At 44.4% G+C, this 27,061-nt stretch overlaps 1 protein-coding gene across 3 annotated transcripts in view; it reads left to right on the top strand.

The window, feature by feature from the left end:
- Nucleotides 1-27,061, top strand: part of ICE1 (interactor of little elongation complex ELL subunit 1) — a 43,086-nt gene that overhangs the window by 9,721 nt on the left and 6,304 nt on the right. Inside the window, exons 2-16 of one of the 3 annotated variants that reach the window (XM_081206127.1) lie at nt 3,390-3,448; nt 4,286-4,321; nt 5,552-5,569; nt 5,909-6,020; nt 7,085-7,161; nt 10,667-10,704; nt 12,197-12,279; nt 13,367-13,406; nt 13,505-13,564; nt 16,272-16,361; nt 16,484-16,525; nt 17,075-17,448; nt 19,012-23,526; nt 23,941-23,981; nt 26,130-26,254. In XM_081206127.1, the coding sequence (XP_081062253.1) occupies nt 3,390-3,448; nt 4,286-4,321; nt 5,552-5,569; nt 5,909-6,020; nt 7,085-7,161; nt 10,667-10,704; nt 12,197-12,279; nt 13,367-13,406; nt 13,505-13,564; nt 16,272-16,361; nt 16,484-16,525; nt 17,075-17,448; nt 19,012-23,526; nt 23,941-23,981; nt 26,130-26,136 (5,592 nt within the window). In that variant the 3' untranslated portion in view covers nt 26,137-26,254. Of the gene's footprint in view, nt 1-3,389; nt 3,449-4,285; nt 4,322-5,551; nt 5,570-5,908; nt 6,021-7,084; nt 7,162-10,666; nt 10,705-12,196; nt 12,280-13,361; nt 13,407-13,504; nt 13,569-16,271; nt 16,362-16,483; nt 16,526-17,074; nt 17,449-19,011; nt 23,527-23,940; nt 23,982-26,129; nt 26,299-27,061 lie in introns of those variants that run through there. The other 2 variants (XM_081206125.1, XM_081206126.1) reach the window with 2 other exon arrangements.

Below are 27,061 nucleotides of genomic sequence, written 5' to 3'. Positions count from 1 at the left end.
AGATATTTTTCTTAGAAGGAACACCATACTTTCATAGGCATATGCTTAATGAAATACATACACTGCATTTTAGCTTGAGAGCAGTTGGCTCAACTAGGCTTTTGCAGCAGAAACATTAGGTTATCAGCACCTTCCAAAATAAGACTGTAGACTCACAATCTCAAAAGTTGGGGCAAAGCAAGAGGTGGGGTAAACATTTGCACACTTCATTCTCATTTTCTCTTATTTAGGACTGCTAAGATCCAGCATGGCTTCCTTAGATTTAAATTTTGAAGCAAGCTTGCAGTTTAAACTATGCACACTTAAGAAAGGCAGTCTGCCAGAGACAGAAGGAACAGACAACACACATAACGGACAACATGTAAACATACATATTCTCATATATGTATTAACAGACAACACACATAACAGACAACATGTAAACATATATATTCTCATCCTTTAGTTGGTTATTGCAAGGAGATGGGCCACTACCTTTGGCTTCATTAAGTGAAATTAGTAGGAAGGTCCCACATGGTTTTATGAGCCTCCTTGCCTCTTCAAACACACCACCAGGTAATCAGACTGGTAGGGCTCACAACGCTTGGTTGACTGGGTACCCCTTTATAGATGCATGCGTTGCTGTTGTTGCTTTTTTTCCTTTTCCTTTTTTTTTGGGGGGGGGGTGTCTGGGATAGAGAAGGGGAAAAAGAGGGGTTGATTAGGATTGGTATGTCTAGGGGTTTGGTATGCTTAGTACAGGGACGTATAGTAAAGAGGAGAAGGGGCTTCTAGTTGCCTGGCAACTTCCTTAGTGGGTTTTAGAGAGCTCTAGCTATCCAGTTCCTTGCGTTCCCTTTCCTATTTCCTTATTTCCTATTTCCTTATTTCCTATAACCTGGGGTCTCTTTCCACTCTGCCGGTCCTGCCCAATTCCTCATGGGCTATCCCTCCTGGCAACCTCCTACCTATCGTCACATCTCAGGAAAAGGGGCCCTACTGGACGCCCGCGCCATGCGGTGCCAGATCGGGTGGTCCCTGGATAGAATTTCGAACTGAAAATCCCCCTTGCTTTTGGAAGCGGGCTCACGCACGGTTACATGGCACCGACCAGTGCGGCTGGGATTGGGATAGAAAGCCAGACTCCTTCCCGCCCCCTTGCTAGGGCGCTAGGGAAGTTCGGAAAGAGAGCTCCAACCCCTTGCTTTCAACTGGGATGCCCGTTGCGGAAAGTCGGCTATCTTTCAAGTCGGGTCTCTCCGTCTTACTTTCGGGCTCCCAATTGGTGCGGCTGGCTGGAGATTTTAAGGAAAAGAGATAGAGCTCAGAACCCCCCTTTCGGGTTGAGCAGCGGTCCACGGTCTCTCTCACTAACCGGACCAAGAGAAAGGCAAGAAGGAGCGATAGAGAGGAGGGCAGAGAATTCAGTTGCCAGGAGATTCCACCCCCTTCCCACCAGTGCACTGGATTTTCCTTTTTCCTTATACTCACGCGTCTTCTATGATGATCCCGGGATCGATGAATAAGCCGGCTGGATCCCTCTTTTGCTCCCCGGCTGAACTCCTAGGGCTTTCGATTACCGCCCGGAAGATGGCTGGGGGTCCAAAAGGATCTTCCCAGGCAAAATGGCCCGGAGCCGGCTGAAGATTTCGGGGCCCCCAGTCAGCAGCTCGGGAGAACCACAAGCCCCACGTTGGGCGCCAACTGTTACGGCTAAAATCTGGGTGCGGGGTTACTCTGCCACCCAGCTCATCGGACTAAGTCCGTGGGTCCCTGCGGAAGAAAATGAGCTCAGCCGGACGCAGGAGCAAACTGCAGAAGATCCAAGTTTATTGCGCAACAGGTTCAAGGCGAGATTGAACCCAGAGAAAGGGGTGACATGAACTTTTGAAATTTCCCTCCATATCCCAGAATACAGTGCATGAAACGTCACGAATACATTATGGGAAGGTTGGGTTTCACAAGTTACATCATGAATATACTTTACACGTCATGAATACATTATGAAAAGGTGGGATTACATTAATTAGCATTTTCGGATGAGGGAGGGGGGATATGCGGAGCGGGAAATATACATAGATACATATTTATTGAGTACTGGTGGTGGCAAGACAATGGGTCAGAGATAAGCATCGTCTGCCACCTAATATTGCCTAGAGGGAAGGTTTGGCGAATTAAGAAGTTCCTGCGTACGTGACCTGCCGCTTCGGGGATTATGGAAGTAGGGATAGCATCATGGAGTCCACGGGGAACTGAGTTGAATGACACTGAGAGCGAAGAAATCGGAGTTACGGTTGATTTTATATCAATTTCTAAAGATTTCAATGATTTCAAACCCATTCTGTACTATAGGGCAAAAGCAGAAACAGAATGGATACATTGTAACAGGAGGTCCCTGGTTTCGGATCCATTGTTCTCGCCGTGGGGGGGCCGTCAGCAGCTTGTCAGGGGTGAAATGAGGTGTGCAGGAGCTCCCTGAGCTAGCTTCTGCAGGACGAATGCATGGCTGTGATTGGCTAAAGCGGGGCCATAGGAATAAGCGGGGCCTCGGATGTTCCTAGAAGGAAGGGGGAAAGGAGCCCCCCCCCTTCCGTTCCGTATCAAAACGAATATAAAGTGAGGGCAAGACAAACCTTGGAAAGGAAGGTCATTCTACAAATGCAGAGCTACCACTGAAAAGGCTAAACTTGGGTTTGTATATTCTAATGCTTAAAGGTAAAGGGACCCCTGACAATTAAGTCCAGTCGTGAATGACTCTGGGGTTGCGGCGCTCATCTCACTTTATTGGCCAAGGGAGCCGGCGTACAGCTTCCGGGTCATGTGGCCAGCATGACTAAGCCACTTCTGGCGAACCAGAGCAGTGCACGGAAATGCCGTTTACCTTCCCACCGGAGTGGTACCTATTTATCTACTTGCACTTTGACGTGCTTTTGAACTGCTAGGTTGGCAGGAGCAGGGACTGAGCAACGGGAGCTCATCCCATTGCAGGGATTCGAACTGCTGACCTTTTGATCAGCAAGCCCAAGCGGCACAGTGGTTTAACCCACAGTGCCACCCACATCCTTAGGATATGCCTAAAATTCCTAATTTCTGGGCACCTGGGCATGGAGCTCTGTCCACTGCTTCTTTTTTAAATTTAGGTACTGTAAATATACTAAGCTTATTCGGGTTCTTTTCCCTTTTAATTTTTTTATTTTTAAAAAAATCATCTAAGTGATTTTTACATATTCATTTGCCACCTGCTTCATCTTGTCTGTGATTGCATTGCCTTTCAGTTTCCCTATTTTTTTGCTGTCTGCAGACTAAAGGTTCCTAACATATTCCCAGTTTGGGTAGTATGAACTTAAAATATATTATTGGAGTGTGGGGGCTGAATTTTCTTAACTGGCTTCTACATTTTTTTCTTTCAGAATTTAAATGAATATGTAGCTGCCCTAATTGCATTAAAGCAAAAGATCATTGATACCGAGTAAGTACGTTGTCACCATTTTTGTACAAATGTATTTTTCACCTGTGTACGCATAACAACTGTTTTCATTTTTCCGCTCTTGTGCACAGCTCGACTGCTTTCAATCTTATTCAAACCCAATGGGAGTAAAATCCCCTGCTCTGCAAAATTGCATTCAGTATGGCCCTGATGCAGTGCAGCAGACTTAACTTTTCAGCACAGGACTGCAGGAGTTCTTGTAGTCCACAAAGACGCTGTGTGGGGGAAGGACTGTAAATGGGCAAACATTGATTCAGGTAGCACATAATGCTAAGCTAAAGATGGCTTAGCACGAGCACACAGGCTACTGAAGAGAAGGTGACAACAATTGCCCTCTTCCTGCTGTTGTGCTACCCAGAGCGAAGCCATGGTTTGGCATAGTGTGGCATCCTCCCAAATATAGTACAAGATGTAAACCAGGAGCAGACCTTGGTTACAGCTCGTGATTTGTCTGGAGTGAGCCAGTCCATGAGCCCGGGTTTGGATAACACACTGAGAGCCAAACCATATCTTACTCTCCAGTAGACCTCACTGATAAGCCACACACACTAAGGCATGGTTTGGCTTTAAATTATGTGTGAACATATGTGCAATATATTATATATACTGGTGTGAGAAGTGGAAGGATGTGTTACATTTTTAAAATAAATAAATAAATCTGATTTTTTGTAGTAACATGAGAAAGCATATCTGCCCTTGCTAATTAATCTATAAAGCACAGAGATCAGTTTCAATATACACCAGGCACAATAATATTTCATGTATTTGTTCAGCATGGACCTGCATTTAATTCTCCCCCCCCCCTTCTCTCTCTTACAGCCACTTGCTGACAGAATACCAGCAAAAGTGCAACGATATCCTTTTGCGTTTCTTTTCCTAGGAAATAAATTGAATGTGTATTGCTTGGAGCAAAGCACTGTTGTGGGAAATCTAAAGTGGTGGTAGGGTGTGTTTAAGTGTTAGAACTTAATTATACATAGTGAGCATGTCTGTACTGGGTGGCTGAACTGCGCACCCTACAGATGTTGTTGAAAAGGTAGCAACTTTGTGACTTGAAATCTTGGTGGCGTAATTTGCCAAGGCTCAGATTACCCTGAGTTGCATCAGGCAGCAGCACACAGGTAGGGAACAGCAGCCACAGTGTCCTTGACAGAAAGGAGGCATCCTGTTTCCTTGGCAACGGGAACAGCTTTTGTGAACATTGTGTGAAAGAGGCTTCTGTAACTGAAGCCTCTAGTGTATCCTGACCCCGTCTTTCACTGTCATGCTAAAGCCTGAAGGTTGCTGCTTTGAGGTTAATTTTTTAATATTTGGGTGCAGGTGCTTTAGAAACAAGTCTTGTTGTGCTTTCATTGAAAAATGCATACATGCTGCAAAAAAACCAGGCTCCTAATTGCACAGATTGAAAGGGAAAATCCAGAGTGCAAGCTCAGTATATTCATCATAACCAACATTACATTTTGTTTGTTAGGTATGTATAATATGTGTATCCCAAATACTGCTGAAGGCTGTTAACAGAGTAAAATACAAAGGATAAAATGGGAACAGCATAAAAGAAGGTAAAACTGATAAAAACAACGTCCAATTGAGCAAACTGCAAATCATAACAAGTCAGCTTATTGGACCAAAAGTCTGTCTGAATAAAAATGCTTTTTGCGTGTCAGCAGAAGATCATCAGAGAAAATGTTTCTCCTGTTGTAGGTGTAGTTTGTAGGTAGACCCCCAAGTCTACAGAGGCTCAAATCTTGCATGTGAGATTGCCAGACGATGGTAGGAAAAATTAAGCAAGCAAAGACAAGCTGCCGTTCACACACATGGTAAAAGCAAACTCAACCATTGACATGTCAGGTTCTGCTCTGTACAGTTCTCAAGTTCTTGGGCACTTGAGAGTAAGAATAAAATATCTTCTTCGTGCTTCCTTTGAGGCAAGACATGAAATGCATCCTTTTCGTACATGAATATTGCTATCAGACTATCAACAGACTCATAAGAAATGCCTCTGAGGCACAGCGGGTTTTGTTGATCTGTAACTGTGGCCATCGAGCTAATCTCTGCATTTCAGGTTTTCTTTAACCAGATATCACAGCTTCAATTTGCTGTAAGGTAAGAACTCATTCTGCTTGAATTCTGAGACGGTGCCCACGGCTTTGGGCTTGGGAGTTATCACTGCTGGATGAATCTCTGGGTGTTAATAATTGGTTCTGTACTTTGTCTGCTCCCTGAGACAAAAGAGTGAGGTGCTGAGAATAGTTTTTAAGCAAATATGTTTGAGAGTGCAATGGGATATTATAAGGACATTTTGGCTTGTGTTTGCTATGTGGCTTGGGCCATGGTGGGAGGGCATGGGACTACTGTGACTTTGTGTCCACGGAGACAGTAAGATATTGCATGCAAGTCTCTTGTTTTGTTTCCACTTCTGTTATATTAATTGCCCCGTTTCAGAGAAAATGACACACTTCGTCACCAAGTGGAGCAAATGCTGCAGAAAATCTTGCCTCTAGAAAAGTGTCAGGAGGAGCTGGGATCTGTGAAGGCAGAGCTGGAGGAGAAGAAGGTAATTAGAAATTATTATTTTTTTATAAATATTTTTTATTGCAAATTTCAAACAAAGAAAAGTCACCAAACATCTACAATCCCTTCACCAAGAAATAACAAACAAAGAAAAACATACATAAGCAAGAACTTAAATCTAAAATAAAATAAAAACATCCTGACTGTTCATAACACATTTTTTCAAACCTAACTGGACTTCCTCACATCTCCCTTCCCTGCATTCTCAATAATAAAGTTATAGACAGTAATTTATTACCTTGTTTCAGTTCTTAATTTATACTTCTCAAATATTATGTCTCAAACTTCAAATAATTTTTGTCCATTACTTATCAGTTTAGTTCAAACATAATATTACTTCAAATTTCATCTTTTTCTTAAACATCACTTAGTCTCATATGCCTTTCAGCTAAGTTGCTGGTACCATGTTCTTTTCAATGTAATTAGAAAATATTTAGAAAGAAAGTGGTGAGGCCTGCTTTGAGACATCTGGATTGCCTGTCCCTGAGTGAGGGTTTGCACAAGAGTGACCTTAAGAAGGTAGCTGGAGGGTCGTTCTGTAATCCATGCAGTGAAGGGGAGCTTCAGACCCACAGGACTAACTGATTAACCCCTCCAGGCCTCCCCATTTGGCCCATGAGAAGATCTTTTTATTCTGAAATATTCTGGCCCTCAAACCAAGGGAGGAACAAGGCACTGGAGCCAGTGGAGCTCGTTCTTCCCTTGGCGTGCCAGCGCTGGCAGTAGAGGGACTCCCTCTGTCACCAGCACCCGGTGTGCGGAGGACGGAGCTGTATCTGGCCAATGGAGCTCGTTCTTCCCTCGGCGCCTCCCCTTTTCAACTATTTCAAGCTAATACCGCCCAGCCCTAGTAGGCATCAGGGCCAGAGTCTTTTTAGTGGTGGTTCCACAGCTGTGGACACCCCTTCTCCTGCAACCTTATTTAGTGTATGTCTTCTGAGTTTCACAATGCTGTTTCATGATATTAGGAATCAGTGCATTAGCTATAAGAAAATACTTGTTTATTTGCATGTCTGTATTTTAATCACTATCTGTTTCTTTAACTAGAGTTCACTCAAGATATACCAGGAAACTCATCTGGAATATGTTCGGGTGAAAGATGAAATGAACAAAAGTGACACGATGTGAGTCATATAAATGAACCAAATAGTGAATTTATACTATTTTTCACCTTTGCAGTTAGATGAAAAATTCTTCTATGTTCAGATTATAGTAATGTTTGCGGGGAAAGAGAGGGAATTAAGAACTCTCTCAGTATAGGAATTAATCATATGCTACCGTATTTTTCGCTCCATAAGACATACCTGAGTATAAGATGCACCTAGTTTTTGTTAGGATATTTCCGTTCCACCTTAAAAGGGAGCAGGCTTTGTGAGTCACAGAGTCTGCGTATTTCCTGTTCACAGGATGTTTCTGTTGTGTCTTTGCGTTTTCTCTCTGTGTGTCAGAGACACTGAAGCAGGCAGTCATGTTTTTCTTTGTTCTGACCAACGCTGAATAAACTTGTAAATAATACTCTCCTGCGTGCATCTTTTGCTGTGCATTATCTGCTGATAGAGCGTGCACCAGTTCTGGAATGTGGCAGGCTATTTCTGGAGCTCGTGTCGCTAATTGAATGATACTGCGTGTCTACGGGAGATCAATGGACGTCCGGAGGCGGCTTGGGGGCCATGATGGACTTTGTCTCCCTGGCAGTATCCCAACAGTTTTTAGAGGGGGAATGCCAGGAAAAAAAAAATTCTTTAAAGGGCTGCCCTCTGTCCCTTCCCCCACCTCCCGCAAAAGCCGTGCTCCCTTTAAAAAGCGTGCGGAGCATGTGTGTGGCTCTTGGGGGCTTTTCCCCGAGGAGGGACTGACGGGCTGCCCTTCTCCCTCCTCGGGGAAAAGCCCCCAACAGCCGCACACACACTCCACGCTGCTCTTCAAAGGGAGCGCTGAGCAGAGCCTCCCGCCTGCATTCGCTCCATAAGACGCACTTACATTCCCCCTTACTTTTTAGGAGGGAAAAAGTGTGTCTTACGGAGCCAAAAATACATACTTCTTGTACATCACATCAGTTGTTAGGGCCACATAGCCAGTACTGAAACACAAAACCATATTAGGTGGTGTTTCGGGGAGGGGAAGCCTAGCGGTCCAAAAAGAGAGGCAAGCAACCCGTTCTGAATTCATTTCCTACCTACCCTTCTCGCTATTTGGGACCCGGGTTATCAGAACCCACATTCCATGAAGTGTGGTACGACAAATGAAGTCCTGTTGATTACGTGGAAATGGTTGCTGGCTGAGGGGACATTCACTTAACTTCTAGTCTTCCGGACAAAAAAGGCTAGGTTTATTTTGATCCTTGCGTGAAATGCACAACATGAATGTGCCCCGCAGTGCCTTGATGTAGGATTTGGATGGGAGGTGTACTAGCCTGGCCAAAAACAGTGTGCAAGGGGAAACATGTGCTACATCTGACCTACCTGACTTCCCTATTCAGTGGTGCAAAGAACTCTGGGGCACACTCTGAATTAGTGCATGTAATGGGTATGAGTTACTCGTGCATAAACTGGTGCCTTTCTCGGTTAATTTGCCTTGTTAAACCTTTCTCATCGCACAGCCCCTTCTCATCGTGGCTGCCTCAGTCACTGGCAGAATCCGTCAGTGGGCGTTTCTTGAACCTCTTCCAACATAAAAGTTGTTTGACACCCAGTCTCCTCCTCCTCTCACTGAGCGGGAGTCTTCTGCGCAGGGAGGGCGTGGGTAGCGGAGGTCCTGGGCTCTCCTCACTGATGTCCAGTGAAGAGTCCTGGAGCCCTCTCTCCAATTCCCCCATCTGCCCCCCTTTATCCCTGGTGTTGCGCTGATTGGCTTCCCCTACTACTGAGCTGTTTCTCCCCCTGCTGCTGGGTCCTTCGCCAGCATCATCTGGGAGCCTCCCCTTCGCCTCTCCCTCCGATGTCAGTTCCCTGACAGTGCACTTCCGACCACTTCTCATTCTGGGAGATGGTGCGTTCTTTGCTGCAGTGAATGGAGTAGATATGTTCAGAGTGGCCTGTAACCAAAACTCATTGCCCAGCTGGGCAGCATGCTGTCTTTCCTTCGCCATGACTTTTCTACCTGCTCCTCTCCCTTGATGTATGATATATTTTATGGAGAGACAGTGTAGCAGTGATGACGATTGTGGGGTCCTAGCATCACAAAGAACTGGGCACGGGTCCAGTTTCTAATTCAAAACTCAACCGGAAGTGTAAGCCTGAGCTACACAAATCATAATAAACCTGTGTTATCAAGGAAGCTTTTATGTTCCATATACAGTGGTGCCTCGCAAGACGAAATTAATTCGTTCCGCAAGTCTCTTCGTCTTGCGGTTTTTTCGTCTTGCGATGCACGGTTTCCCATAGGAATGCATTGAAAATCAATTAATGCGTTCCTAGGGAAACCGCCTTCAGACCAGGTCCGGGGACAGTCTGTCCCTGGACCTCTTCTGAAGGCTGGGGGGGGGGGGACAAGGGCTTTTCTTCTCACCCCCAGCAATTTAAAAAACCCTGGGACAGCGGAGGACTTCTCCGCTGTCCGGGCGATCTTAAAATGCTGGCGGGCGGCATTTTAAAATCGCCCCGGACAGCGGAGGACTTCTCCGCTGTCCGGGGCGATTTAAAAGCCCCTGGGAAGGCAGGCAGGGGGGGACAAAGACTTTCGCCCCCCGCCCGCCTTCAGAAGGTGTTCCCACCCCCCACCCGGCTTCGCAGCAGCGCTACGAAGCCCGGCAGCTGGGGCAGGTGCTCCCGCCCCCCCACCCCGCTTCGGAGCAGCGTTCCAAAGCGGGGTGGCTGGGGCAGGTGTTCCCACCCCCCCGCCCGGCTTCGCAGCAGCGCTACGAAGCCCGGCGGCTGGGGCAGGTGCTCCCGCCCCCCCACCCCGCTTCGGAGCAGCGTTCCGAAGCGGGGTGGCTGGGGCAGGTGTTCCCACCCCCCGCCCGGCTTCGCAGCAGCGCTACGAAGCCCGGCGGCTGGGGCAGGTGCTCCTGCCCCCCACCCCGCTTCGGAGCAGCATTCCGAAGCGGGGTGGCTGGGGCAGGTGTTCCCACCCCCCCGCCCGGCTTCGGAGCACGGGGAGATCGCTTCTCCCCACCGCCCCTTGCTTCAAAAGAGGTCCGGGGGCAGCGGGAAGCGCTCCCGCTGCCCCTGGACCTCTTTTGAAGCAAGCGGCTGCGGAGAGAAGCGATCTCCCCGCAGCCACTTGCTTCAAAAGAGGTCCGGGACCTCTTTTGAAGCAAGCGGCTGCGGGGAGAAGCGCAGCCACTTGCTTCAAAAGAGGTCCGGGGGCAGCGGGAGCGCTTCCCGCTGCCCCCGGACCTCTTTTGAAGCAAGGGGCGGTGGGGGAAGCGATCTCCCCGCCGCCCCTTGCTTCAAAAGAGAAGACCCGCTGTCCCCGGGGCAAGCTTCGTTTTGCGAAGCAAGCCCATAGGGAAATTCGTCTTGCGAGGCAACTCGAAAATGAAAAAACCTTTCGTTTTGCGAGTTTTTCGTCTCGCGAGGCGTTCGTCTTGCGGGGTACCACTGTATTAGATTGAGCAAAAAGCCAAAAATCTGTATCAATAGAATACTATCCTCATTTTTTTGTGTTGTTTTTTTTAAACATGGTCAGGAAGAAGAAACTGGAAACTAAAGTGAAGAAACTTGAAGGTAATTCACTGCAAATAAATTCACATTTCAGATGCAGAAAACCTTTAGGTTTAAAGTAATACATTGTTGTAAGGAAAGCGAGTATTGCATAGTTTATGTGTATTTTAAGTAGGGTTGAGAGGTACACCAACAATTTTGCCCTAAAAACCTGAGTTTGATTCACCTTTTGCTTTCTTCACTGTTGCCTTTACCTTTTGCCCCATTTCAACTAATATCAGGATTGCAGTGTCAAATGCTTTGCTTCTGTTTCATGGGAATAAAAGAAAGAACAATTCCTGAGATAAAATTGAGCTAGCTAGTGCGAGAATGAATTGGCTTGTAAAAGGTTAATTATACATCTGGGTGGAATGTACACACATATAAAAACCATTCTGAAAATGCTTTTTTAAAAGCATTTTTAAAAATACATTGAATTTTCCATTAGGCTCACCATCTAGTGTCACATTGTATATTGCACTTAAAACATTTTAGTTGCAGCTGTGTAGCTGAGTCCCTGTTTTAATGAAACTGTCAATCAAAGTATAAAAATTCCAAGATTGCCTTAAGTCATGAATTGTTAGAATTTAGAGTGGTCTGTTTTTAGAAAGCTGTAAAATAATTTCATTATTTAAATCATAAAAGGTTTATACTATATTTTCTCATGAAAATATATGAGAAATGACAGCAGGAAGACAATTGTGCTCTCCTGTCCTAGCTCTGGGCAGCTGTTAGTAGCCGTGACAAGATCCTGAAATTAAGAATGAAAGCTCCTTAAAATTATTTCTTGTTTGTTTTTGTCCTTATTTTCATGTCACGTATTACTCTACCTGTTTAATGTCCAAAGGAAAGTAAAATAACTGTTAAGAAATTTGTCTCTTGAGTGTTTATAAATTAAATGTCAGTGTAGTACCTCTGCCAAACCCCTGGTAGCTGAATAACCACTTCCGAAAAACCTAGTTGGATTGCTGCATAAATTTTTATCCGAGTATAACATTATGCAAAGAACTCAGACTTAATTATTGCCATTTAAGGATATCTGTATGCATTTTAGGGTCTTATAGCAAACCTTGACAAAGCACAATTTAAGAATTTGACCTGTTGAAATGGAAGGGTGCAAATATATATTTATTACACGGAAAGGTTTTGTTGTCAATGGTGTTTGGTATGAATAAACTTCGAGTTCCCTAGGGCTCATTAAGCAGAATTCTAAGGCATGTGGGCATTTACGCATTTGGAGAAAAAGCTGTGGAGCTGTTGTGTTCAGTTGGTAGGGTAATACATATCTCTGACCGAGCCAAGCGGCATTTATCCAGTGTGATGAAATCCTAATGAAATACATGATAGTGCAGAGCTGAATGCTGCAACCCCTAGATAGACTGTTAGAGTTTGACAAATCTGAAAGGGAAGGCATCACCATGCAAGTCCATTTTGCCCTTGTTTGCTGACTTTTGTGCCATTAAGTCTAGCTTAATGGTTTTCATGCATTTTGATTGCTTTTTTCCTTTAAATGAAGAGGCTGCAGCAAAGCACATCCAGGAATTCAAGCAGCTGAAAGCAGAGAAGAAAGTTCTTGAGAAGGAATTGAAGAAAGCACAGGTAACTTTCTTAAGCAGGGGTTTGGGAAGGATGGGTTTTTTTGCATTTTTGCAGTAAGCACAAATTAGTGTTTCTTTGCATGCTTTGTTATAAGTTACAGAGTAAGTATCTCCTCCTAATGATTTCCCCCCCAAGATGCAGAGTGTGTGTCATAAATGTGGACTTGGCATGCCTACATTTCCCACTGTTCTTATCTTTTGATGACTTATTTCCCATCATTGCAATGGGTAAACTGGTGGAAGACTAGACAATGTGGGGAGAACTGATCACAGAAATTGTTTAGGCTGCTGGGCAGAATTGTTGCTGCTTTAAGGTCCAAAGTAAAAAAAGGTATCTGAAGAAGTGTGCATGCACACGAAAGCTCATACCAAGAACTAACTTAGTTGGTCTTTAAGGTGCTACTGGAAGGAATTTTTTTTATTTCAAAGTAAAAAAGTTATTGTTACACGGTACCCATGTGCCATGATAATTGGGGGGGGGGGTTAAAATAAAAGACAGCTCTTTCCTCCTCCCTCCACCTTGGACCTTACAGTCTAAATTTGGACAGAGGGAATGAAGAGGTAACAATAAGCACAGAAGGGGAAGGATAGGAGATGGCAAGAGTAACAAGGGACAGTTCCGATTTTCCACCAAGCCTATGAAACCAGGGAGCCTGTGACCCTCCAGATGATGGTGGACTCCAACCCCTATCAACCCTAGCCAGCTGTAAGGGACGATGGGAGTTGTAGTCTAGCAAAATCTGGAGGCTCCCAATCTCAGGTTACGAACTTAATTCGTTCCCGGGGTCCGTTCTTAACCTGAGGCGCGCTTTCGCTGATGGGGCCTCCCCTCGCGCCGCCGGCACGCAATTTCCTTTCTCATCTTGGGGCAAAGTTCTTAACTCGAGGTACTACTTCCGGGTTAGCGGAGTTTGTAACCCGAAGCGTTTGTAACCCGAGGTGTTTGTAACCTGAGGTGCCACTGTATAATACATTTGAGAGGTCATGAGGTAATTTAAACAGTAACCCGAGTCGAATCTCTTTCCACTGACAATACTACAAGTTAAGGATGTTAATGTGGTATGGTTTTCTTCCCTTGATGTTGACAGGAGAAGACTGATGGCTTCCCGAATGCAAAGCAAAAGAAAGGTGATGCTTCACTTTATTTTACCTTAATAGAGTTTCAGTGGCAGGGTTCCAGTTTTAATTGTTGATCTGATGTCTGTGTCTGTCTTATTTCCCCTCAGTGCTGAAGAATGCTGAGACCCAAAGTGAGAGAGCGAGTCCTGTAGCAGACCTAGACAAAGGTTGGTATGTATAAATATTTTCTCTCTAATATAAGAAGATTGCAATTGCTCATAGCTGCTGTTCTTTGAGTTGTCATCTGTACAGACATCACATCCTCATACTACAAGGCCTCACCCTTCAGCCCTACTTGGATTATTGCATGGACTCTAAAGCAGCTGAATAGGAGAGATTGCCCACTGCATGGGACATGTGCAAGGCCCCAAGATCTGGCTGAGAAAAGGGCTTGAGAGCATGGCCGCCTCAGCCAGCAAGCCCAAAGGTTTTGCTTTGTGGTCATCCACATGTAACAAGCTGCATGACGATAGGTCAACAACTTTTTTCAGCTGTGGGCCAGTCCACCGTCCCTCAGACCATGTGGTGGGCCAGACTATATTTTGTTTTTTTTGGGGGGATGAACAAATTCCTATGCCCCACAAATAACCCAGAGATGCATTTTAATTAAAAGCACACATTCTACTCATGTAAAAACACGCTGATTCCTGGACCATCCACGGGCCGGATTGAGAAGGCGATTGGGCCGCATCCGGTCCCCGGGTCTTAGGTTGCCTACCCCTACGATAGGTTTTATGTCAGCTTGAACTTGTTACTCTGCTGTAAGTATTCTTTGCTTCTTAGAACTGCAGTTGGATGGAGACAAATTATTTATCATTGCCTAAGACGAGGTCGTCAGACATGATACCCAAGACCTTGCTTTCCAGCATCTAACCCCCTACAAATTATTGAACCACTGAGAGACTGATGCATTGCTCACTAATGCTGGGTGTCTCAGCCGTGGCCTGTCACCACTGCTCCCTTGAAATTAGCAGCACGTTTCAGTGAGCGTGGAGAGCATTGGACGGCCAAGCAGAAGGCAACATTTGCAATTTCCCCAGTTTTGTAGAGTGAGTGGAAGCCTAGGGGATTAGATGGCAGACAACAGAGCTGTAAGGAATTGATCTGCGTGGGTGAGGAACAAGCTGTTGGGTTCTGTTGCGCTCATGGGGGAATTTTAGAAGAAAAGTTGTGATGTGTTTGGGTTGGATTGTAGAGAGGTGTTTTAGAATTTAACCCTGGTCTTCCTGGCAAAGCTAGTGATTTGGGGCCGAAAACATTTGTGCTTTTGTATATGCTGGGCATCTGCCGAGTGGGAGTTTGGGCTATCTCTTCAACCCTTCCCTTCCCACTGCAAGCTGTATAGGACACTAGAACTTTTTTTGTTTGTTTGTTTAGAAGGCCATGTCTGAAGTGCAGTTGCCATTTTCAGATCAACAGGCAAAAATTTGACTTGTCTGCCCACCCAGGTTCAGTTGAGTGCATTCATGACCTGTTAAGGGGTGGGGAGAAGGACACATTTGCTTTCAAAGAAGCTTCTCTACCTGGTCGCCTGGAAGTGCTTTCTTTCCTGCTCCGGGTGACAAGACCTGAATCTATTCCTCTCCTTTTATGTGCAAGTACCAACCAGGAAGCCATGGCCACATCATGGGCAAAGCTATCAGTCTCCCTTCTTATTTTTGCAATGTTCAGGAGGTGTCATCTTCTTATATTTATAATGCTGAAATATTGGTGTGTGGTTTTTTTGTTTGATATTATATTTGCTATTATGTTGCTATGGAATTGTTCTTGCAGTGGCTGATTTTGAGATGCATTCCTTTTTTTTGCAAGCCGCTTTCAGCATGAATCTTTTCAAGGAAAGGTGTCATGCAAATAAAATGGTGATCATGCCACAAAGTGCTGAGAATACCAACAAAGGGATACAAGCAGAGCTCCTTAATTTCATTCCATTCTTTTAAAAAATCGCCGCTTACTTAGCAAAGAGGCAAGCAGAGGCAAGAAGGAAATGATGCAATTTAGATAGATTCAGGTGGATTTCTTGCTATTGCTTATCATGTCAACAGGCTGAGTCCTCTGAGGAGGCACAGGCTCAAGGGAGTTGTCAAGAAGAGGAAAAGAACATGTTGGTTAGCTTGTGATTGTAACAAATTGTGTAAAGTCAGAACTTCTGCTGAATATCCATCGATTTGTTGAGAAATTGGGCTGACTCATTTGTGCTACCTCGGGTTAAGTACTTAATTCGTTCCAGGGGTCCGTTCTTAACCTGAAACTGTTCTTAACCTGAAGCACCACTTTAGCTAATGGGGCCTCCTGCTGCCACCGCGCAGCCGGAGCACAATTTCTGTTCTCATCCTGAAGCAAAGTTCTTAACCCGAGGTACTATTTCTGGGTTAGCGGAGTCTGTAACCTGAAGCGTATGTAACCTGAAGTGTATGTAACCCGAGGTACCACTGTATTTTTGTATAGCCCTTCAGTCATTTTCCAAGGGCAGTTTGCAAGAAAGTGCTGCATTCATATCACTGCTCATATGTTTCCTGAACATTGGACCAGAGTGGTGGGCCTCCGTCCCCTGCTCAGCTCTCCAAGGAAATAGCTAACCAGCAGCAAAGAGAGAGCTGCTCTGTTGGGAGTTGTCACCTCCAGGTGTCTTTAGGTAACAGATCCTGACATAGCAAGCTTCCTTCAACTTTACTGAGAAGCCTTGGCAAGTCAATAGAGGAGGCCTAGTAGGCTAGAGGTTTGCCATCACTGGAACAGACATAACCTCAGCAGTTTGGGATTTGCTTCTTATTCCCTGTATTAGTGAAGAAATATGTGTGCAGATACAGATATAGATATATATTCTATTAATCCATGTTTCTCTGCAAGTACCATAACAGTTTGTTTATTTTACAGAAAAAATTAAGCTGCTGTTGCAGGAGCTCTGGATGTGTATTGACAGCTCGACAGGAAAAAGTCAAATCAACAAAAATGACTACATCTTAGGTGAGACCCAAGTACTGTAGCTCTAGAGATAATTGGAAGTAGTCGCTTTCCTTAGAGAGAGAAAAAGTATGTTGCAATTTTCAAGAAGCGTAAAGAAAATTTGCCTCTTTTCTCACCTGCAGCAACAGATTTTCATGGTGATTCAAGAGCACGTGGGGAAAAAAGTGAGTACTTTTAGAACGGCACTCTGCCCTTGAATCTCACGACAGACGGATGCCAATAATTAACTTTTAGAATGACTTTGCACTATGCTTTTAATATTTGCATAATTTAAATGCAAGAACAAAATATATGCATATATACCTGCAGGGAAATCTTCCTTGGCGTGTCCTCATTCCTCCTATGCCTTCTTCCAAGACTGCGCTAGGAATGTCTTACACTTTTTAAGGAAAAAATTTGTGAGGGTCATGGGAAGGTTACAAAAACTGTACGGCACCCCAGAAACACAGCAGGGGGCCCCCGAGAGTGGTCAGTAAAATTAACACCTGGATTTTTAAAATTAAAAAATAATAATTAAGGGGATACTTTCTGGAGGGCCTGTGGAGTTGCAAAAAACCTTTCAACAGCACAGTGGTGTACCGGTAGGGCACTCAGTAACATGTATAATAAACCATTTGTTTTAAAATTGGTTTGAAAACTTTTTTTAAAACCTTCAGAAAGTGAAGGAAATATGGAAACCTTGTTTACATTGTAGATGATCTTCTGCCCCATAGAAACGCCGCGGAATCCTCAACAATTCAGGAAACCTCGAGAAGAGAGGCCTTCTGGTTGTCCTTCACCTGAAACCTGTACGACGCACGTTTCTTTGGCACCGTTGCAGACAAAGCTGGGCGGCAGACTTGCTGGGCATGGTAGCCCAGTAGAAAGCAAGGCCATGGAAACCACGGGCGCTTACAATGGTGGCGGCACTTTTTACGAAGACAGATCTCTAGAAGTCATCTCAGAGACAGATTTGGGAGAGGGCAACGTGGATGTTTTCAGCAAGGAACAGGACGAAGTTGGTGAAAATCTGCGAGATATTTTGAAGTGGGTTAGGCCTCTTCCTCCTCTGCTGTCTCCCATACAGTTTTCACCTGCTGCTACTCCAGTAAGTCAAAATATGGGTTAAAATCGTGTGCCCTAGTAATGTCATAATCTTGATTGAATGTTGACTTAATACAGTACAGCAAGTCTACTTGTGGATGGAGCCAGGTGGCCAGAAAGAGGCAGTGCTATCCATGGGTAGCACACTTGGCTCATTCTCAGTTGAACAGGCTTTGCAGGTATTCATAGTGCTCCAAAAAGCAAAAAAATACTACCCCCACCCTCCCGATAGCAGGATAAAATCAGTAAATGTGTAATATACCTGGGCAGTGATTTCTCTGTTATACCACTTTCAACTATCCAAAAAACCCCCACAATTACCTGCCTTCAGAGTATAGTAGGCCCGGACCTAAAAGAATCGTTACCATTGTATCCAGTTTAATGGAACATAAGAATAACAATAACAATAACAATAACAATAACAATAACAATTTATTTATACCCCGCCCATCTGGCTGAGTTTCCCCAGCCACTCTGGGCGGCTCCCAATCGAGTGTTTAAAACAATACAGCATTAAATATTAAATTCCCTAAACATATTGTCAAACAGTGGGATATAAATTAAGACAATAAATGTGGTGGCAGCTCCTGTTGTGATTCATGAGAGCAGCGGCTCTGTCATAGGGAGCTGTTGTTTTTTCTCCTTCCCCGACTTCCTTAAGTAAGAACTGTTAAAGTGTAAAATGATAGCTTTCTCGGTTAGGATGTCATCCTTGCTAATTCCATTGCTAGGTTAAAACAGTTTGGTTTTAGAATACAGTGGTACCTTGGTTTAAGAACAGCTTAGTTTATGAACAACTTGGAAACAGAACGCTGCAAACCCGGAAGCAGGCGTTCTGGTTTGTGAACTTTGCCTTGGAAGCAGAACATGTTCCACTTCCTGTTGAGTGTGTTCCATTTGTAAACTGAGTCCTCCGCTGCTATGAGAAAGCACATCTTGGTTTAAGAATGCTTTGGTGTAAGAACGGACTTCCGGAACAGATTAAGTTTGTAAACCAAGGTACCACTGTATATTGAACACCTGGATTTTTAGCTTCTGGCTGCTGCTATTTTTGTGGTGGTCCTGTGTTTTAGTTTTATTGACTGTGCGTCACTTTGAGCATTGCTGTTTAAATAGTGAAATGACTCATGTTTTTATGGATTAAGATGAACCTTTGCAAGTGAGCTAAGCCCTGTAAAAAGGAACTCTCTCTTTGTTTCTGATAGATACTCCTTAGTTTATCTTGGTCTTAGTTCTCATTGAAGTGGTAAAACCTCTGTTCAAGAAACCTCAATAGAAAAATGTTTCTCAGAAAGAACTACTTCCTTTTTTCTAGCTTTCTATGGTTTGGTTTTTATGGTTTCAAAGAGAATGCCACCATGTAAAGCTGCAGCTCTGATCTGAAGCGGAACAGCGCAGAAGTAGGTTTACTGGTTTAGTGAGAACTACACCTGTCATGTTTTTAGTGCTGTGTCTTTAGCAGTATCAGTTTTTTGAAAGGAATGAACAGTGTAACTTGAATGGCTGTTCATAAAACATTTGAACTGTTATGAGTACTATATTAATTCTTCTCATTTATCTCTTTAAGGATACGTTATTTGGAAACTTAACAGATTCCAGTGATGAAGATGAAATGAACCAGGATGTGCAAATGCTTGAAAATATTTTGGGGGGAAATGAACCAAAAGCTGAAATTTCTTACGAGAATCATTCAGCAGAATCTCGGAGCAAATGCATCTCTTTTAGCGCAAACAATACAAATGGCAATTCTCAGGAGTCGCCTGAAAGACTTAGCAAATTGACGGAAGAAGAGTCAGCGCTGTGTCACGACCCTGTGACAGAAACATCAGTATATCCTAATGAGGGAGGTGCCATATCAAAGAGTGAGAAGCGTCTGCAGGAGAATTCTGACTTTTTGGAGGCACACACAGCCACTGAACCAGCAGCACACGGTACAGAAAACGTCAACAAAAACTTAGATAATATGACGAAAGCGAAAGACAAACTCATGATAACTGCTTTATCGTCTCCATCGGCTAACTCACAAGGTCAAGAAAAAACAGCTGAGTCAATGCCCATGAAAGAAGACGTTGGAAGCAGCATTGACCATGTGCCCAAAGAGCCTAGTAGCTTCTTGAAAGAAGAGAAGGAAGAGCTCACTGGGACAGTGGAAGGTGATTGGCTTCAAACACCCAAAGGTGGCAATCAGCAGCAAACCAAAGGGTCCATTTTAGCTACTGAAAATGTGCTCATAGCTCCTGAAAATTTTAAGGATGTTTCTGGTGATGTGCGAGGAGGAATGGGGAATGGCCCCAGTGATATCCAATCTAAATTTAATTTTGAGAAAGGAAATTGTATTGGTGAAGAACACACTGAATCTGCAACAACAGACAAACAAAATGCAACTGAAGGGATCTGCTCTGGCAGCAGTGATGAAGCATTAACGGAAGAGAAAATGAATTTCGTTAACCATAATTTCCTCTCTGAAATGGAGTGTTCTGGGGCACTGCTCCAGCAACGAAATGCTGAGATAACATTTACACAGGACTTTGAAAAAGATTCTCATGTCTCCGATGCAGCCATCAAATCACAATGCGTAGAAGAAAATGTGAAGAGCGAAGAGGAATGTGGCAAGCAATATGAATTAAATGGGGAGAATAAACTAGGGAATGCTGATACCTTGAAGTCCCACTCTCATATTACAGTGGCAAGTGATGAATGCAATAATTCATTGTATCATATAGGTGAAAGCAGCACTCTCCCTTCTGTGCCTACTAAACATGGAGAAGATGACCAGCGGAAAGTTGAAAATGAAAACATTGTAGGCAAAATGAAACCCAAATCAATGGATGTAAAAAAAGAATGTGTAGAACTAGAACAATACATTGACCAAAAAGATTCTGTTAAATCGCTACAAGAGGAGCCAGATTATCAAAGCAGTTCTATGTTAGCAGCACAAGCATTTAGTATTGAAGGGTGTCCTGAGGGGTCTCTTGAAAGTAAACACACACTCTTTGAATCAGAGAATGTCACTGAAAGTGCTTCAGAACTAGGGTATGTTGAAAATGCAGGCATTAAACCTGAGTGTAAGTCTAAAACGCATAGCGTTTCAATTAACTTTCAGCACACTGAGGCTGTTGAGGAAGATATATGCCTGACATCAGAACGGCTTGAGAAGGAAGATAGTGAAGCGCTGAAAATAACAGAAACTGGGACTGCACAGTTTATTATAGAAGAAGGAAGTGAAAAAACATCTGCTCTTGGAACTCTGTGTGACAGAAATGTGGAGCCCAGTTTGATTTTTAAAGATTTGCAGTATGGAAAAAATGATGCACCACCTCAAGAAAAGGCAACCTGGAATGCTGAAAGCAATTCATCTGATAAAATGAAGCATGCTGCGGAAGGGACAGAAACGAATTACAAGTGCTCTGTAACAAACGGGGTGGAATTAGAACAGAACACAAATGAAGGTCCTGCTCAGTCTGTTCAAGATGAATTAGAAGCAGAGAGTGCAGTTATAGAAACAACTTCCTCTGTCACTACAACAGTTGGTTCTAAGTCCACTGCAGATCCCTCCAATGTCACTGTGTCCAACGTTGAAATCAGTTATGAGCTCTTCAGCAGAAATGGCCAAAGCTCTGTCCCAGGGTACATTACCCCTTCCTCTCCAAGCAGAGAAGAAGATGCTGATTATAGGGATCATGATTCTGGAGAAGACTTGACAAGTAAAGAGGCAAAGGTTCTTGATTCTGAGGTAGACAAAAATAAGTCCCTAGATTGTTGCAGTTTCCATGAAATGGAAATCGAACAAGCCAGAGAACAGCCAACTCTCAAGGAATCCCAGATAATGTGTTGTGGGGAGCTCACTAAAGCACAAACTGCTGAGGCATCGAGTCTGAACAGTGTTAATTCTGTAGACATTTTTGTAGTGAGTGAATCTGTTCCAAGTGATGAGAAGCTTCTTGTTCCTCCTGGTAAGACGTCAGGAATTCCTTCAAGAAAGTGTGAGCTAGAACCTAATCTGAGTGAAGCAACAGCTAAAGAAACTGATGCAGTATCAAGCAGAGGCGCAAGATCTGAAGGGGTGAATGAACTGACCGTGTCTGAAAGTACTATAATGCTTATGAAATTATCTACCTTTGATTATCCAGAGGAAGAGGTTTTCGCATTAAGGCAGGTGAATTGCACAAAACCACAACCAACGCTTGCCGTGTCCAGAGCAGATGTGGGTGGTGAGCAGGAGCTGTCCCATGTAACAGAAGAGGCATCCCCGAAATATATGCCGGCTTCAGTACATGACACTGGCTCCCATGTTGCTGAAGTGACGGAAGGGATATGGGAACATTCATACGCAACAAGACTGATGTGTAGCGATGAAAATACCTCCTTCAAATCGGAATCTCTTGCAGCAATAGAGAAGTCTGAAGAGAGGCAAGCAGAACAAAGCATTTCAGCAGTTGTTTCATTGATGAGACAAGGGCAAACACATGACCGAAAATCTCTCTCCAGGAAGACTCCTGCAAGTGATCCAGAATTTAATAGTGATATAGTTGCACCACACTCAGAAGACAGTGGCACTAGTGTAGAAACCTCAGAAACCCAGTTAGATTTCTTTAAAGGGAAAGCAAGTTCTGAGGAAGAAAGAAGCTTTAGCCCTTCGGGATGCAGCTCCAGCCTGACGCAGAACCAGTTAACACCTGTCTGTGTTGATGGGGATGCCAGTGCTTCCCACAACAAGGAAACCCATATAAAGAACGAGGGGGAAACTCTTGCTGCTCAAACCAGCCGGCATTCCGTACCACCTGCCTCCGAATCTTCCAGCTCTAGCTCTAAACCACAAAAAATAGTGTCTGAGAAAGTGGAATCTCCCACTGCTCTTGCATCTCACAGAAATAACGGAGCAGGACAAATGCTTGAACCGTCAGACTCTATAAATGTTTCAGCAGAGGCAGGTCTTAGGCCTCTCCAGAGAATACCTAGCTGCAAGGGGAAGAGGAAAAGCCGGCAAGCACTGCTCACTGAGACCATTTTTGCCAACGCAGATACTTCCACGCCTACAGTGTATTCTCCTCCAAAAACCCTGACAAAAATTAGGGAAGAGATGGGCCCTCCATTACCTCCCTTGCTCCCACCTCTGATGCCTACTCCCCCAAGAACTGTTAGGCCCCTCTCCCCACTGATGTCATCGTCTAGCCAGTCTTCTTTGCCTTCCCCACTTGATGGAATGAATTCTCCTTTACGTGAAACTCCAGTTCCTCCTCTAAGGTCGCCGCTGTTGGATATCCCCAAATGCAAGTCTCCCGCTACATTTACCACCCCTTCTCCCTCTGGCACGCCGATGCGCCAGAGGGCTCTGTCTTCGCCTCTTCAGTTTTGCGCCACCACTCCCAAGCACGCCCTCCCGGTGCCTGGCAGACTTCCTCCATCAGCAGTTGGCGGCACTGCTCCACCTGTACCCCAGGAAAACTCGGTGAAAATCTTGGACAGCATGTATCCAGAGCTATCCGCCCGAGCCAGAACTCTCAGCATCCTGAAAGGTAACATTCAGCTGAGTAGGTCGTCTTCTCTAGATGGCAAAAACGCCCCACAGCCGGTCCATCAGATCAGTGGCTTTAAAGCAATTGCTTCTGTGTCCACTGCTTTTGTTAAAACGGGGAGCAGTTTCAAGCCTGACCCAGAGCAACTGTCTTCCAATGTGTGTTACGCTGGGAAAAGGGCATTAGTACCTGTGACTGTGCCAAAGAATGCCAAAAGGCTAAGGCTAGATAGCAAGTCGCCAAAATCAAACGTCTGCAAGGAGGAACCTTCAGCTAGAGTCCCAGATGCTGGCGTACGGTGCCCTGCTGAGGAAACCATCAATCTGAGTAGTGAGGGTGGTACTCACTTAACCGGTGAAGCCGATTCACAGTTGCTTGTGGCTGCGAAGAAAAGCGATGACTCCGATAGCAACATTGTGGTGGTAGCATTGGAGAAAGTTTCCAAAGCCTGTTTTGACCTGTTACCTGTTATCCGTAGCCATGTTTTGGTGGGCAATACCTCGAAGCTCCCAGCCATGAGAGATGAAGAGAAAGAAGCCGTTTATGAACTTGGCGTTGCTAAGAAGGTCAGTTACACTTCTTCTTGTTGTTGTTGTTTAAAAAATACCAGTAAACTGGTTTAGCTCATACAACCAAACAATGAGCATGGAACCTTCTGGAATAGTAGCTAAGACGGTAGAAGCCATAGAGGAGACCATTTGAACCCACCTCTCTGCCAAGCTATCATGTCGCCTCTTGCAGTTCATATGTGGACATATAATTATGTTTGCTGTGGCTGATTGGGGATGTTGACTCATATCTTGGTTTTTGTTAAAGGCGTGAAGCTGGATTTGCATGGCTTAACACACACAGAGACGTACACTTTTGACCAAAAGGTAGTTTTTCGGTCCCTTACAGCTAATATCCATGGGGATTTTGATGTTGTGTTTACCCCAGTGTTTCTCAAACTTTTTGCACTCTCTCATTTCTTGCAAACTTAGCTGCTGCCACCGCCACCCATCCCGGCTCGTCTCTTCCACAGGTGAGCAAGTGCGCAAGGACTTTGCTCACAGTTGTCTCTATTGAGCCTGTTGTATATGAGAATCTGCAGGCTGAAGTGCTAATCTCGACATTAGCATTCAGAGCAGAGGAACTGTTACCCCCCCCCCTTAAACACCATAAAAATAAAGCAACATCTTCTGCTGGGGTGATGGGGGTGCAGTCATCCCCAGAAATCTGATGTGCACCAGATAGGGTCCTTGCGAGGGGCATTCAGTCAATATGGGCTTTGGCTGGTAATAAAGAATGTGCTGTGTGTTTTCAGACCCCTGTCTTTTCGCCCCACTCCACGTGATCCACAGACCCCCCCCCAAGTGAGAGTCCTGTCCTTTAGTTTTGTGTTTCACAGGTTTAAGCCTATGTCTTGGTTTACAAAGGCTTCTGAAAGCAGATTTCACTGTGATCCAAATGTATCGAACAGTTCGCACATCCAAGTTCTATCTGGATATCTGTAATAAGGCGGAACTTGTGGAGGGAGTAGGGAAACCATCTTAACCCAGTCATCAGATCTGTAAATCTTGTGACCCTCCCTGCTCCAAACACCCAGGAACATTGGTGCCTTGAACTGCGCAAAGAGGAGGGCTGTTGTGTAAACCTGGTTCAGGTGAATCTATCCCTGCCTTAGATGAACTGGCTCTAAAATTGTATGGAGACATTTCTGAAACACTTCAACTTGTCTGATAGCTTATTCATTTAGTGGAGTTGTTGAGCTCTTTGGGTTCCACTTCATTGACTAAGAGCCAGTTCGTGATGGCCAGTTTTTTAAGTGGCAGCATGCTTCTGGAGTGATCACCTTCCCAAGTTCCTGTTTGTTTGAGTTTACATATATGCTGCTTTTCCACAATCAGCTGCAGCCAAAGCCGCTTGCAGCAAACATTCAAAACATCAAAATACAAATGTGCGGAATACAGAGCATGTCAGTAAATTCAAAAGTCAACAGTTTAACAAACACAGAATAAATTTGATATTACCCCAAAAATAGGTCAAGAAAAGGAAACCGCGATCCAGGCTTCAGTACATAAATGCTAAGCCAAAGAAGAGTTAACCGACAACAAAGTTTGGCAACGCATTTTCTATCAGTACTCATTTGGTGTTTCTCTAAACATGCTTTCCCCAGTTGCTTAGGCTCAGACCTGAAATTAATCTCACTGGAAGCTCCTGCAGGTGGTAAGATTCCCTGTTACTGCATCTTTCAGGATGAGGGAACTTAAGGTCTTTCCATCTAAGAGTGCTTTTACCCCCCCCCTCCCCCCCAAAAAAGAAAGACCGTGGGAAGATTTGAGGGGAAAGATTCAGCACAAGGTCCACTGCCAAAGTTGTGCTGTCAACCTGTTTTCAGGATTTTTTATTTCTGAGAGTGTTTCTCATTTGTGTTTGGATGTCTGGATAGGATAAGAAGCCAGGAACATACCCACCCAGCCACTGTTCAGCTGTGCTGGCTCCCAACTTAGGCCCTAGAATATCTTCAACCTTATATTGGTATTAATTAAGGCCTTCAAAAATGCCCTGCATGGATTACAGCTCTTTCAAACTTTTTAAGGTGACAATTGTGCACAAATGTGAAGTTATCTCAGAATCCGGCAGAGATCCTTTTTCACTGGAGGTGATAGGGATTGGATCTTCTGCATGCATTGCTTGTGCTCTGCTTATGACACCTCCCCATAGATTCCTTTACACACATCACTGGCAGAGGTTGTATCAGAACTTGACCTACATTGGCCTGCATGTGGAATGGCCAGTTGGTCTTCTTTCATATAACGTTTCAGATGGCTCATTAAAAGAACATTCACTCTGCTGTTACTTCTTGTACCTGCCATGCGTTTAGTCCTTTGCTCCTACTATTGTGGTGTTTAGTTGCTGGTTTTCTGAATTTTTAACCTTTGCAGCTTACCAGTTTCAGCTGCAAACTGCCACGAGTGCACTTTTCCAGTGGTTTTAAAACATGTTTAGCCTTGTCCTTGCTTGGACAGTTCTGTTCTTCTCTAATTTATCACCTGTATCTGATAAAGAAGTAGCTCTGAAGATCATCAGCATTTCTGTTCAAGGACAGAAGTATATTATTTTCTGATAATAAGGTATATTATGCATGTTGAAATATCCTCAATGGAAAATACCATTTTGCATGTTACAGCACTTAGCCGAGACAGCGTTGCAGACTATTCTGAAGAAATTGAAGAAACAGAAGATGACCTTGGGCCACAATCACATTCAGGCCCTCTGCAGGGTGTATGTTGGAATATGCCGGCAGCTGGGAGACCTTGAAAAAGCACGCCTGTTTTGCTACAGTCTTCTTAAGGAAGGTATGATCTGTCTTTGTCTTTTTTTTACGGCGGAAAGCATCTTACGCGTTATGTTCCAGCTGAATCCTCCTCAGATATGTTAATCGCTTTTGGATGTTTCATGGGAAGCGATTCGTTAACGAAATAAATCAACGTATACTCGCTGTTTTGTCAAAGGTCTGTTTACCAGGGTTGTTGGCTGATTAAACAATCCACAGGCCTGGTTCATACATTTCCGTCAGAGCAACGCTGCAGTATTATGGAGAAGAAGTGGTGCAATCCCCTCTCCTCTGTGACGCAGCCTCCACTGCAAACCACACCCTCCACGCAACTGGCGAACTGGGCAGCGGGCCTGGTCTGTGTGATTTCCTGCCCTCCATTAAGAAACAAAATGGGGAATAATTGCGTGGACTGGGCGTCTGCAGGATAAAGAACTAATGCAGAGGACCTTATTCACGCCTGGGGCTTCCTCCCTAGCGGAGGGGCTTGATCTCCTTCTCTACTGCATTGAGGTTAGGTTGGATTTGTTAAATATATATATACATTGCTTCCCGCTACAAAAAGTTCCGAAGTGATTCACTAGCCAGAACAAAAATACACAAGCATATTAAAAACCTGAATCGGAATATACTGTAAGCATCCAGGCATCAGCATACACAAATGCAGGGGAAACAAAATGATTTGTGGTTTTACGTATTTATGTTTTTGTTTTTAAATGAAAGATTGTAAACTGCCCTGGAGGTAGAGGCCCACCCACTGGACCCACTGGATCCTAAGTCAGCAC

This window comes from Podarcis bocagei (assembly GCF_964188305.1).
Source record: "Podarcis bocagei genome assembly, chromosome: 8".
In the NCBI taxonomy this organism is placed as follows: Eukaryota; Metazoa; Chordata; class Lepidosauria; order Squamata; family Lacertidae; genus Podarcis; species Podarcis bocagei.
The sequence above is the reverse complement of the archived record's forward strand: the minus strand, read 5'-3'. Positions and strand labels throughout refer to the sequence as shown.